This window comes from Dendropsophus ebraccatus, chromosome 2, assembly GCF_027789765.1.
Source record: "Dendropsophus ebraccatus isolate aDenEbr1 chromosome 2, aDenEbr1.pat, whole genome shotgun sequence".
Lineage (NCBI taxonomy): Eukaryota > Metazoa > Chordata > Amphibia > Anura > Hylidae > Dendropsophus > Dendropsophus ebraccatus.
In genome coordinates, this window is record NC_091455.1 from 219,403,914 (window position 1) to 219,419,299 (window position 15,386).

General features: G+C 53.8%; 1 protein-coding gene across 2 annotated transcripts in view; it reads right to left on the bottom strand.

Moving 5' to 3' along the window:
• SMARCD3 (SWI/SNF related BAF chromatin remodeling complex subunit D3) overlaps positions 1–15,386 on the bottom strand; it is a 201,957-nt gene that overhangs the window by 158,707 nt on the left and 27,864 nt on the right. Inside the window, exon 1 of one of the 2 annotated variants that reach the window (XM_069959596.1) lies at positions 8,471–8,572. The exons of the other annotated variant lie outside the window; for it this stretch is intronic. Within the exon in view, the coding sequence (XP_069815697.1) occupies positions 8,471–8,482 (12 nt within the window). The 5' untranslated portion in view covers positions 8,483–8,572. Of the gene's footprint in view, positions 1–8,470; positions 8,573–15,386 lie in introns of those variants that run through there. 2 annotated transcript variants of the gene reach the window in all.

The window sequence follows — 15,386 nt, forward strand, 5'->3', positions numbered from 1 at the left end:
GATAGATAGGAGATAGATAGATAGATAGATAGATAGATAGATAGATAGATAGATAGATAGGAGATAGATAGATAGGAGATAGATAGATAGATAGATAGGAGATAGATAGATAGATAGATAGATAGATAGATAGATAGATAGATAGGAGATAGATAGATAGATAGATAGGAGATAGATGGATAGATAGGGAGATAGATAGGAGATAGATAGGAGATAGATAGATAGATAGATAGATAGATAGGAGATAGATGGATAGATAGGGAGATAGATAGATAGATAGATAGATAGATAGATAGATAGGAGATAGATAGGAGATAGATAGATAGATAGGAGATAGATGGATCTCCTCCTGAGTCCTGACACACACACTTTGCTGCACAAAGGGGCCCGTTGAGGCTCTGTCGCCCGTTGAGGCCCACAAAAACCTGAAGCCGGCCCTGAGGCACTTAATACGGTGTTTTTATTGGTCTGTGTACAAGAGCCATCCCTTTATAAGGTCCTTCTCTGGAGGGATATTCGGCTAGTCCCATGTTTTATAACTGAGGCTCCACGGACCTTTCTCAGTATTTCCCAGGGGCAGCCATTAACAGTGTCTGACAGTGGCTGGTCTCTCTGAGATCAGTGATCTGTTTGCCATGTTGGTCCACCTAGCCAGAATCCCGCTCCACACTGATGAGGGGCAACACCCTGAAACAGCTGTATGTGGATGAATACCTGGTCATATCATCAGACTCAATGGGGCCACTTAATATGGTGGTATTGGTGGTCTCTGTACAGGAGCCACCCCTTTGCTAGGTCCCTCCCTGAAGGGATATCTGGCTAGTCCTCCGTTCTGAGACATCTAAGGGATAGCCTCAAAAAAATATGGCACTTAAGGTCAGTAGGAATGTAAGAGCCGGTACTGCTGTAGCCCAAAAACGTGGTGTTGGGGTCCGAGTGCAGCAAACTAAGTCATTTATAGGGAGATACAAACAGAAGTCCTGTGCGCCCTGCTCCGCTGCACTACAATTTACAGCTCCACAATAAATCTCAAAAGCAGAAGTAGAAAAGACGCACAGCGGCACTCACCTCAATATTTCTTTATTTCATCCAATTATTTGGAACAGATAAAAACGTTCCGCCATTAGGCTTCCTGTGTCCTCCTTGGCCTCCCGAGGTCAGAGGACGCCCCCCAAGAACGGCTGAACATTGTCATCTGCTCCGCTGCTTTAAATAATTGGATGATATAGAGAATAAACTGGTGAGTGCCGCTGGGCGTCTTTGAGATCCAAGGAAATATGGATCTGCAGAAAAATACAGATTCCCCCTAAAATGTTACAGGCTGAAAGTGATCATGTGACCTCTTTAGGGGTTGGGAATCTTTTGTGAACATACGTTTTTGGGATGACAGATTGCGATGCACTTCATGCAGATTTCTTTAGCGGGTTGGACACGTGAGGACACAATGTACGGACCAGAAGAAGAGACTAAACATGTGAATGAGGCCTTACAGATCGGGGTCAGGAGAGCTGTACCTCTCCTAAACTATGGGCTATCCTAGTGAGATCTCCTGGGCCAGGCTGTCAGCTCCTCTCCACCTACCTCCAGTACAGAAGAGATGCTGATACAGGCCGTACTGGTCCAGACTGGTTGGAGAACCTCACAAGCCACCACTCCAGGAGTCCAGAGGAGCAGCAGAGGCCCCTGACTCTGAAGACAAGTGTCACAGGCCTAACCATGGACAAGACTCCTCTACACTGTCAGCAAGGAGAGCTACGGCAAGATGGCGGCCGGCGCTGCCCCCACTTGTGTCAATGGTGGTAAAGTGAGAAAGGTCAGAGGTCAATGGAAGCTCTGAGCGCCCCCTCTGGCCATTCTAACAGATAGAAGGCAATTCTCTTTCATTAGAGGCAGAAGGGAGAGACAGGTGTTTGAGATGATGGAGCCTCTAGGAGGAGTCTCTGCCTCCACTCCTCCCCCTCCCTTCAGTGATACAGGTCACATGATCTGTCTCCACTCCTCTGTCCTCCCCCTCCCTTCAGTGATACAGGTCACATGATCTGTCTCCACTCCTCTGTCCTCCCCCCTTCCTTCTGAGACACAGGTCACATGATCTGTCTCCACTCCTCTTTCCTCCCCCTCCCTTCAGTGATACAGGTCACATGATCTGTCTCCACTCCTCTGCCCCCCCCTTCTGAGACACAGGTCACATGATCTGTCTCCACTCCTCTGTCCTCCCCCTCCCTTCATTGATACAGGTCACATGATCTGTCTCCACTCCTCTGTCCTCCCCCTCCCTTCATAGATACAGGTCACATGATCTGTCTCCACTCCTCTGTCCCCCCCCTTCTGAGACACAGGTCACATGATCTGTCTCCACTCCTCTGTCCTCCCCCTCCCTTCATTGATACAGGTCACATGATCTGTCTCCACTCCTCTGTCCCCCCCCTTCTGAGACACAGGTCACATGATCTGTCTCCACTCCTCTGTCCCCCCCCTCCCTTCAGTGATACAGGTCACATGATCTGTCTCCACTCCTCTGTCCTCCCCCCCCTCCCGAGACACAGGTCACACGATCTGTCTCCACTCCTCTGTCCTCCCCCCTCCCTTCTGAGACACAGGTCACATGATCTGTCTCCACTCCTCTTTCCTCCCCCTCCCTTCAGTGATACAGGTCACATGATCTGTCTCCACTCCTCTGTCCTTCCCCTCTCTTCAGTGATACAGGTCACATGATCTGTCTCCACTCCTCTGCCCCCCCCTTCTGAGACACAGGTCACATGATCTGTCTCCACTCCTCTGTCCTCCCCCTCCCTTCATTGATACAGGTCACATGATCTGTCTCCACTCCTCTGTCCTCCCCCTCCCTTCATTGATACAGGTCACATGATCTGTCTCCACTCCTCTGTCCTCCCCCTCCCTTCATTGATACAGGTCACATGATCTGTCTCCACTCCTCTGTCCCCCCCCTTCTGAGACACAGGTCACATGATCTGTCTCCACTCCTCTGTCCCCCTCCTCCCTTCAGTGATACAGGTCACATGATCTGTCTCCACTCCTCTGTCCTCCCCCCCCCTCCCGAGACACAGGTCACACGATCTGTCTCCACTCCTCTGTCCCCCCCCTTCTGAGACACAGGTCACATGATCTGTCTCCACTCCTCTGTCCCCCCCCTCCCTTCAGTGATACAGGTCACATGATCTGTCTCCACTCCTCTGTCCTCCCCCCCCCCTCCCGAGACACAGGTCACACGATCTGTCTCCACTCCTCTGTCCTCCCCCCTCCCTTCTGAGACACAGGTCACAAGATCTGTCTCCACTCCTCTTTCCTCCCCCTCCCTTCAGTGATACAGGTCACATGATCTGTCTCCACTCCTCTGTCCTCCCCCTCCCTTCATTGATACAGGTCACATGATCTGTCTCCACTCCTCTGCCCCCCCCTTCTGAGACACAGGTCACATGATCTGTCTCCACTCCTCTGTCCTCCCCCTCCCTTCATTGATACAGGTCACATGATCTGTCTCCACTCCTCTGCCCCCCCCTTCTGAGACACAGGTCACATGATCTGTCTCCACTCCTCTGTCCTCCCCCTCCCTTCATTGATACAGGTCACATGATCTGTCTCCACTCCTCTGTCCTCCCCCTCCCTTCATTGATACAGGTCACATGATCTGTCTCCACTCCTCTGTCCTCCCCCTCCCTTCATTGATACAGGTCACATGATCTGTCTCCACTCCTCTGTCCTCCCCCCCCTCCCGAGACACAGGTCACACGATCTGTCTCCACTCCTCTGTCCTCCCCCCTCCCTTCTGAGACACAGGTCACATGATCTGTCTCCACTCCTCTGTCCTCCCCCTCCCTTCATTGATACAGGTCACATGATCTGTCTCCACTCCTCTGTCCCCCCCCTTCTGAGACACAGGTCACATGATCTGTCTCCACTCCTCTGTCCCCCCCCTTCTGAGACACAGGTCACATGATCTGTCTCCACTCCTCTGTCCTCCCCCTCCCTTCATTGATACAGGTCACATGATCTGTCTCCACTCCTCTGTCCCCCCCTTCTGAGACACAGGTCACATGATCTGTCTCCACTCCTCTGTCCTCCCCCTCCCTTCATTGATACAGGTCACATGATCTGTCTCCACTCCTCTGTCCCCCCCCCTTCTGAGACACAGGTCACATGATCTGTCTCCACTCCTCTGTCCTCCCCCTCCCTTCATTGATACAGGTCACATGATCTGTCTCCACTCCTCTGTCCCCCCCTTCTGAGACACAGGTCACATGATCTGTCTCCACTCCTCTGTCCTCCCCCTCCCTTCATTGATACAGGTCACATGATCTGTCTCCACTCCTCTATCCCCCCCCTTCTGAGACACAGGTCACATGATCTGTCTCCACTCCTCTGTCCTCCCCCCTCCCTTCAGTGATACAGGTCACATGATCTGTCTCCACTCCTCTATCCCCCCCCTTCTGAGACACAGGTCACATAATCTCTGTCTCTTATGTTGCTAGGGAAGCTGTGACACCTCTTCTGTAACCCCACCCACCAATGACAACACACTGTGATCACCTGACCACGGGCCTGGAAACAGCCTCTCCTGAGTGGTATAGGGAAAAGGAGACCCTGTTGTTTCATCTCTCTCTAATCTATGTAGATGAAGAGATAGGAGATAGGCATAATAAGGGAGGCTAGCCTGGAGGCCCACATGCAGAGCCCCTCATGCCACGCGGCAGGTGTATAAAGGAGGCATCCGTGGCTGAGGTGGAGTTCTCTGAGCAATGTATAATCTTGTTCATGTTGAATATTTCAGAGGCCACTGGAGGCTGCTGGAGGCTTCTTACCCACTGAGGGGCTCACAGCTGCCGACCCCCCAGGTCTCCCTAATCCACTGGCCAGAGACTTCTCCACCCGCAGCCACCATAGTCAGGGAAAAGGAGACTTAGGGATCCGTGCTTAAAGGGGTGCTCCGGTGCAGTGAAGGAGGCGGGATCCAAGCAGACTTCAAACGGATCCCGCCTCCTTCACTGAGTGGCTGAGCGGCCCTGAGACGCAGCGTCTCGGGCGGCACCAGACACCAGGAAGCGGCCGGGAACCGGGGAGGTAAGTGGACGTCTTTTATTTCAGCCACCTCCTCCCCAGTCCCCCCCAAAAAAGTGCCCCCACACTGGAGCACCCCTTTAAAGAGCAAACCCAGGTACAGCCTATACTGCAGCCACCTCCAGAGCTGCACTCACTATTCTGCTCTTACATCCTGTTTCATCCCCCAGAGCTGCACTCACTATTCTGTTACATCCTGTCTCATCCCCCAGAGCTGCACTCACTATTCTGTTACATCCTGTCTCATCCTCCAGAGCTGCACTCACTATTCTGCTGTTACATCCTGTCTCATCCCCCAGAGCTGCACTCACTATTCTGTTACATCCTGTCTCATCCCCCAGAGCTGCACTCACTATTCTGTTACATCCTGTCTCATCCCCCAGAGCTGCACTCACTATTCTGTTACATCTTGTCTCATCCTCCAGAGCTGCACTCACTATTCTGCTGTTACATCATGTCTCCTCCTCCAGAGCTGCACTCACTATTCTGCTGTTACATCATGTCTCATCCTCCAGAGCTGCACTCACTATTCTGCTGTTACATCATGTCTCATCCTCCAGAGCTGCACTCACTATTCTGCTGTTACATCATGTCTCATCCTCATACATAGTGAAGCAGACATATCATGAATGTGCGGTGTTTGAAGGTTTCTCCAGCGCTACAAAAAACATGGCGGCTTTCTTCCAGAGACAGCACTACCAGAGACGGGACCACCAGAGACGGCACCACCAGAGACGGGACCACCAGAGACGGCACCACCAGAGACGGGACCACCAGAGACGGGACCACCAGAGACGGCACCACCAGAGACGGGACCACCAGAGACGGCACCACCAGAGACGGGACCACCAGAGACGGCACCACCAGAGACGGCACCACCAGAGACGGCACCACCAGAGACGGCACCACCAGAGACGGCACCACCAGAGACGGGACCACCAGAGACGGGACCATCACAGACGGGAACACCAGAGACGGGAACACCAGAGACGGCACCACCAGAGACGGGAACACCAGAGACGGCACCACCAGAGACGGCACCACCAGAGACGGCACCACCAGAGACGGGACCACCAGAGACGGGACCACCAGAGACGGCACCACCAGAGACGGCACCACCAGAGACGGCACCACCAGAGACGGGACCACCAGAGACGGGACCACCAGAGACGGCACCACCAGAGACGGCACCACCAGAGACGGGACCACCAGAGACGGGACCACCAGAGACGGGACCACCAGAGACGGCACCACCAGAGACGGCACCACCAGAGACGGCACCACCAGAGACGGCACCACCAGAGACGGCACCACCAGAGACGGGACCACCAGAGACGGGACCATCACAGACGGGAACACCAGAGACGGGAACACCAGAGACGGCACCACCAGAGACGGGAACACCAGAGACGGCACCACCAGAGACGGCACCACCAGAGACGGCACCACCAGAGACAAGACCACCAGAGACGGGACCACCAGACACGGGAAAACCAGAGACGGGACCACCAGAGATGGCACCACCAGAGACGGCACCACCAGAGACGGGACCACCAGAGATGGCACCACCAGAGACGGCACCACCAGAGACGGCACCACCAGAGACGGGACCACCAGAGACGGCACCACCAGAGAAGGGACCACCAGAGACGGGACCACCAGAGACGGGACCACCAGAGACGGGAACACCAGAGACGGGACCACCAGAGACGGCACCACCAGAGACGGGAACACCAGAGACGGCACCACCAGAGACGGGAACACCAGAGACGGCACCACCAGAGACGGCACCACCAGAGACGGGAACACCAGAGACGGGACTGCTCTTGTCTCCAGTTCTATTAAAGTGAATGCATCTTAATTGCAAACCTCACCTGACCTGGAGACCAGAGCGGTGCTGTCTCCTGCAGATGGTGGGGGTCTCTGGGGGTCTGTCTCCTGCAGACGGTGGGGGTCTCTGGGGGGTTTGTCTCCTGCAGACGGTGGGGTCTCTGGGGGTCTGTCTCCTGCAGACGGTGGGGGTCTCTGGAGGTCTGTCTCCTGCAGACGGTGGGGGTCTCTGGAGGTCTGTCTTCTGCAGACGGTGGGGGTCTCTGGGGGTCTGTCTCCTGCAGACGGTGGGGGTCTCTGGAGGTCTGTCTCCTGCAGACGGTGGGGGTCTCTGGGGGTCTGTCTCCTGCAGACGGTGGGGGTCTCTGGGGAGGTCTGTCTCCTGCAGACGGTGGGGGTCTCTGGGGGGGTCTGTCTCCTGCAGATGGTGGGGGTCTCTGGGGGGGTCTGTCTCCTGCAGACGGTGGGGGTCTCTGGGGGTCTGTCTCCTGCAGACGGTGGGGGTCTCTGGGGGGGTCTGTCTCCTGCAGACGGTTGAGGTCTCTGGGGGTCTGTCTCCTGCAGACGGTGGGGGTCTCTGGGGGGGTCTGTCTCCTGCAGACGGTGGGGGTCTCTGGGGGTCTGTCTCCTGCAGACGGTGGGGGTCTGTCTCCTGCAGACGGTGGGGATCTCTGGGGGTCTGTCTCCTGCAGACGGTGGGGGTCTCTGGGGGTCTGTCTCCTGCAGACGGTGGGGGTCTCTGGGGGTCTGTCTCCTGTAGATGGTGGGGGTCTCTGGGGGTCTGTCTCCTGCAGATGGTGGGGGTCTCTGGGGGTCTGTCTCCTGCAGACGGTGGGGGTCTCTGGAGGTCTGTCTCCTGCAGACGGTGGGGGTCTCTGGGGGGGGTCTGTCTCCTGCAGACGGTGGGGATCTCTGGGGGTCTGTCTCCTGCAGACGGTGGGGGTCTCTGGGGGTCTGTCTCCTGTAGATGATGGGGGTCTCTGGGGAGGTCTGTCTCCTGCAGACGGTGGGGGTCTGTCTCCTGCAGACGGTGGGGGTCTCTGGGGGTCTGTCTCCTGTAGATGGTGGGGGTCTCTGGGGGTCTGTCTCCTGCAGACGGTGGGGGTCTCTGGGGGTCTGTCTCCTGCAGACGGTGGGGGTCTCTGGGGGTCTGTCTCCTGCAGACGGTGGGGGTCTCTGGGGGTCTGTCTCCTGCAGACGGTGGGGGTCTCTGGGGGGGTCTGTCTCCTGCAGACGGTGGGGGGTCTCTGGGGGGGTCTGTCTCCTGCAGACGGTGGGGGTCTCTGGGGGTCTGTCTCCTGCAGACGGTGGGGGTCTGTCTCCTGCAGACGGTGGGGGTCTGTCTCCTGCAGACGGTGGGGGTCTGTCTCCTGCAGACGGTGGGGGTCTCTGGGGGTCTGTCTCCTGCAGACGGTGGGGGTCTGTCTCCTGCAGACGGTGGGGGTCTGTCTCCTGCAGACGGTGGGGGTCTCTGGGGGGGTCTGTCTCCTGCAGATGGTGGGGGTCTCTGGGGGTCTGTCTCCTGCAGACGGTGGGGGTCTCGGGCAGTCTCTTGCAGTCTCACCTTTCTCTCCATGTGCCTCTGGGTTCTGGTTCCGCTGGTTCTGTTGGGTTAGAAGACATTACACATGCGCAGAGACAGGGACAGTCTGACAATAGCGGAATCATTCTTCCAATCAGGGAGCGTCACCCAATATCCTGCACATTACACACAGACATGAGGGAGCGTCACCCAATATCCTGCACATTACACACAGACATCAGGGAGCGTCACCCAATATCCTGCACATTACACACAGACATCAGGGAGCGTCACCCAATATCCTGCACATTACACACAGACATGAGGGAGCGTCACCCAATATCCTGCACATTACACACAGACATGAGGGAGCGTCACCCAATATCCTGCACATTACACACAGACATCAGGGAGCGTCACCCAATATCCTGCACATTACACACAGAGACATGAGGGAGCGTCACCCAATATCCTGCACATTACACACAGACATCAGGGAGCGTCACCCAATATCCTGCACATTACACACAGACATCAGGGAGCGTCACCCAATATCCTGCACATTACACACAGACATCAGGGAGCGTCACCCAATATCCTGCACACTACACACACAGACATCAGGGAGCGTCACACAATATACTGCACATTGCACACAGACATCAGGGAGCGTCACCCAATATCCTGCACATTACACACAGACATGAGGGAGCGTCACCCAATATCCTGCACATTACACACAGACATCAGGGAGCGTCACCCAATATCCTGCACATTACACACAGACATCAGGGAGCGTCACCCAATATCCTGCACATTACACACAGAGACATCAGGGAGCGTCACCCAATATCCTGCACATTACACACACAGACATGAGGGAGCGTCACCCAATATCCTGCACATTACACACAGACATCAGGGAGCGTCACCCAATATCCTGCACATTACACACAGACATCAGGGAGAGTCACCCAATATCCTGCACATTACACACACAGACATGAGGGAGCGTCACCCAATATCCTGCACATTACACACAGACATCAGGGAGCGTCACCCAATATCCTGCACATTACACACAGACATCAGGGAGCGTCACCCAATATCCTGCACATTACACACAGACATGAGGGAACGTCACCCAATATCCTGCACATTACACACAGACATGAGGGAGCGTCACCCAATATCCTGCACATTACACACAGACATCAGGGAGCGTCACCCAATATCCTGCACATTACACACAGACATGAGGGAGCGTCACCCAATATCCTGCACATTACACACAGAGACATGAGGGAGCGTCACCCAATATCCTGCACATTACACACACAGACATGAGGGAGCGTCACCCAATATCCTGCACATTACACACAGAGACATCAGGGAGCGTCACCCAATATCCTGCACATTACACACACAGACATGAGGGAACGTCACCCAATATCCTGCACATTACACACAGAGACATCAGGGAGCGTCACCCAATATCCTGCACATTACACACACAGACATGAGGGAGCGTCACCCAATATACTGCACATTACACACAGACATGAGGGAGCGTCACCCAATATCCTGCACATTACACACACAGACATCAGGGAGCGTCACCCAATATCCTGCACATTACACACAGACATCAGGGAGAGTCACCCAATATCCTGCACATTACACACAGACATCAGGGAGCGTCACCCAATATCCTGCACATTACACACAGACATGAGGGAACGTCACCCAATATCCTGCACATTACACACAGACATGAGGGAGCGTCACCCAATATCCTGCACATTACACACAGACATCAGGGAGCGTCACCCAATATCCTGCACATTACACACAGAAATCAGGGAGCGTCACCCAATATCCTGCACATTACACACAGAGACATGAGGGAGCGTCACCCAATATCCTGCACATTACACACACAGACATGAGGGAGCGTCACCCAATATCCTGCACATTACACACAGAGACATCAGGGAGCGTCACCCAATATCCTGCACATTACACACACAGACATGAGGGAACGTCACCCAATATCCTGCACATTACACACAGAGACATCAGGGAGCGTCACCCAATATCCTGCACATTACACACACAGACATGAGGGAGCGTCACCCAATATCCTGCACATTACACACAGACATGAGGGAACGTCACCCAATATCCTGCACATTACACACAGACATCAGGGAGCGTCACCCAATATCCTGCACATTACACACAGACATGAGGGAGCGTCACCCAATATACTGCACATTACACACAGACATGAGGGAGCGTCACCCAATATCCTGCACATTACACACAGACATGAGGGAGCGTCACCCAATATCCTGCACATTACACACAGAGACATCAGGGAGTGTCACCCAATATCCTGCACATTACACACAGACATGAGGGAGCGTCACCCAATATCCTGCACATTACACACAGACATCAGGGAGCGTCACCCAATATCCTGCACATTACACACACACACAGAGACATCAGGGAGCGTCACCCAATATCCTGCACATTACACACAGACATCAGGGAGCGTCACCCAATATCCTGCACATTACACACAGACATCAGGGAGCGTCACACAATATACTGCACATTACACACAGACATGAGGGAGCGTCACACAATATACTGCACATTGCACACAGACATGAGGGAGCGTCACCCAATATCCTGCACATTACACACAGACATCAGGGAGCGTCACCCAATATCCTGCACATTACACACAGACATCAGGGAGCGTCACCCAATATCCTGCACACTACACACAGAGACATCAGGGAGCGTCACACAATATACTGCACATTACACACAGACATGAGGGAGCGTCACCCAATATACTGCACATTGCACACAGACATGAGGGAGCGTCACCCAATATCCTGCACATTACACACAGAGACATCAGGGAGCGTCACCCAATATCCTGCACATTACACACAGACATCAGGGAGCGTCACCCAATATCCTGCACATTACACACAGAGACATGAGGGAGCGTCACCCAATATACTGCACATTACACACAGACATGAGGGAGCGTCACCCAATATCCTGCACATTACACACAGACATCAGGGAGCGTCACCCAATATCCTGCACATTACACACAGACATCAGGGAGCGTCACCCAATATCCTGCACATTACACACAGACATCAGGGAGCGTCACCCAATATCCTGCACATTACACACAGCAGGTGGTTACATTATATAGTAAGGGAGACTAAATATCCAGCATCTCATCACTATGTATCCTCCCCTCCATACATCTCATCACTATGTATCCTCCTCCCCTCTATACATCTCATCACTATGTATCCTCCTCCTCCATACATCTCATCACTATGTATCCTCCCCTCCATACATCACATCACTGTGTATCCTCATCTCCTATCCTCGCCTCCTATCCTCACCTCCTATCCCCATCTCCTATCCTCACCTCCTATCCCCATCTCCTATCCTCACCTCCTATCCCCATCTCCTATCCTCACCTCCTATCCTCACCTCCTATCCTCACCTCCTATCCCCATCTCCTATCCTCACCTCCTATCCCCATCTCCTATCCTCACCTCCTATCCTCACCTCCTATCCCCATCTCCTATCCCCATCTCCTATCCTCACCTCTATCCTCATCTCCTATCCTCACCTCCTATCCTCACCTCCTATCCTCACCTCCTATCCCCACCTCCTATCCCCATCTAGTATCCTCACCTCCTATCCTCACCTCCTATCCTCACCTCCTATCCTCACCTCCTATCCCCATCTAGTATCCTCACCTCCTATCCTCACCTCCTATCCTCACCTCCTATCCTCACCTCCTATCCCCACCTCCTATCCTCACCTCTATCCTCATCTCCTATCCTCATCTCCTATCCCCACCTCCTATCCCCACCTCCTATCCCCATCTCCTATCCTCACCTCCTATCCTCACCTCCTATCCTCACCTCCTATCCCCATCTCCTATCCTCACCACCTATCCTCACCTCCTATCCTCACCTCCTATCCTCACCTCCTATCCCCATCTCCTATCCTCACCTACTATCCTCACCTCCTATCCTCACCTCCTATCCTCATCTCCTATCCTCACCTCCTATCCTCATCTCCTATCCTCACCTCCTATTCCCATCTAGTATCCTCATCTCCTATCCTCACCTCCTATCCTCACCTCCTATCCTCACCTCCTATCCTCACCTCCTATCCTCACCTCCTATCCTCATCTCCTATCCTCACCTCCTATCCTCACCTCCTATCCTCACCTCCTATCCTCACCTCCTATCCTCTCCTCCTATCCTCTCCTCCTATCCTCACCTCCTATCCTCACCTCCTATCCTCACCTCCTATCCTCACCTCCTATCCTCTCCTCCTATCCTCACCTCCTATCCTCATCTCCTATCCTCACCTCCTATCCTCACCTCCTATCCCCATCTCCTATCCTCACCTCCTATCCTCATCTCCTATCCTCACCTCCTATCCTCACCTCCTATCCCCATCTCCTATCCTCATCTCCTATCCCCATCTAGTATCCTCACCTCCTATCCCCATCTCCTATCCTCACCTCCTATCCTCACCTCCTATCCCCATCTCCTATCCTCACCTCCTATCCTCACCTCTATCCCCATCTCCTATCCTCACCTCTATCCTCATCTCCTATCCTCACCTCCTATCCTCACCTCCTATCCTCACCTCCTATCCTCACCTCCTATCCTCTCCTCCTATCCTCACCTCCTATCCTCACCTCCTATCCTCACCTCCTATCCTCTCCTCCTATCCTCACCTCCTATCCTCACCTCCTATCCCCATCTAGTATCCTCACCTCCTATCCTCACCTCCTATCCTCACCTCCTATCCTCACCTCCTATCCCCATCTAGTATCCTCACCTCCTATCCCCATCTCCTATCCTCACCTCCTATCCTCACCTCCTATCCTCACCTCCTATCCTCACCTCCTATCCTCACCTCCTATCCTCACCTCCTATCCCCACCTCCTATCCCCACCTCCTATCCCCATCTCCTATCCTCACCTACTATCCTCACCTCCTATCCTCACCTCCTATCCTCATCTCCTATCCTCACCTCCTATCCTCATCTCCTATCCTCACCTCCTATCCCCATCTAGTATCCTCATCTCCTATCCTCACCTCCTATCCTCACCTCCTATCCTCACCTCCTATCCTCACCTCCTATCCTCACCTCCTATCCTCATCTCCTATCCTCACCTCCTATCCTCACCTCCTATCCTCACCTCCTATCCTCACCTCCTATCCTCTCCTCCTATCCTCTCCTCCTATCCTCACCTCCTATCCCCATCTAGTATCCTCACCTCCTATCCCCATCTCCTATCCTCACCTCCTATCCTCACCTCCTATCCTCACCTCCTATCCTCACCTCCTATCCTCACCTCCTATCCTCACCTCCTATCCTCACCTCCTATCCCCACCTCCTATCCCCATCTCCTATCCCCATCTCCTATCCTCACCTCCTATCCTCACCTCCTATCCTCACCTCCTATCCTCACCTCCTATCCTCACCTCCTATCCTCACCTCCTATCCCCACCTCCTATCCCCACCTCCTATCCTCACCTCCTATCCTCACCTCCTATCCTCACCTCCTATCCTCACCTCCTATCCTCACCTCCTATCCTCACCTCCTATCCTCACCTCCTATCCCCACCTCCTATCCTCACCTCCTATCCTCACCTCCTATCCTCTCCTCCTATCCTCACCTCCTATCCTCACCTCCTATCCTCACCTCCTATCCTCACCTCCTATCCTCACCTCCTATCCTCACCTCCTATTCCCATCTAGTATCCTCACCTCCTATCCTCACCTCCTATCCCCATCTCCTATCCTCACCTCCTATCCTCACCTCCTATCCTCACCTCCTATCCTCACCTCCTATTCCCATCTAGTATCCTCACCTCCTATCCTCACCTCCTATCCCCATCTCCTATCCTCACCTCCTATCCTCGCCTCCTATCCTCACCTCCTATCCTCACCTCCTATCCTCACCTCCTATCCTCATCTCCTATCCTCACCTCCTATCCTCACCTCCTATCCTCACCTCCTATCCTCACCTCCTATCCTCACCTCCTATCCCCATCTAGTATCCTCACCTCCTATCCTCACCTCCTATCCCCATCTCCTATCCTCACCTCCTATCCTCACCTCCTATCCTCACCTCCTATCCTCACCTCCTATCCTCGCCTCCTATCCTCACCTCCTATCCTCACCTCCTATCCTCACCTCCTATCCCCATCTCCTATCCTCACCTCCTATCCCCATCTCCTATCCTCACCTCCTATCCTCACCTCCTATCCTCACCTCCTATCCCCATCTAGTATCCTCACCTCCTATCCTCACCTCCTATCCCCATCTAGTATCCTCACCTCCTATCCTCACCTCCTATCCCCATCTAGTATCCTCACCTCCTATCCTCACCTCCTATCCCCACCTCCTATCCCCATCTAGTATCCTCACCTCCTATCCTCACCTCCTATCCCCATCTCCTATCCTCACCTCCTATCCTCACCTCCTATCCCCATCTCCTATCCTCACCTCCTATCCTCACCTCCTATCCTCACCTCCTATCCTCTCCTCCTATCCTCACCTCCTATCCTCACCTCCTATCCTCACCTCCTATCCTCTCCTCCTATCCTCTCCTCCTATCCTCACCTCCTATCCTCACCTCCTATCCTCACCTCCTATCCCCATATCCTATCCTCACCTCCTATCCTCATCTCCTATCCTCACCTCCTATCCCCATCTCCTATCCTCACCTCCTATCCTCACCTCCTATCCTCACCTCCTATCCTCACCTCCTATCCTCACCTCCTATCCTCATCTCCTATCCTCACCTCCTATCCTCACCTCCTATCCTCACCTCCTATCCTCACCTCCTATCCTCACCTCCTATCCTCATCTCCTA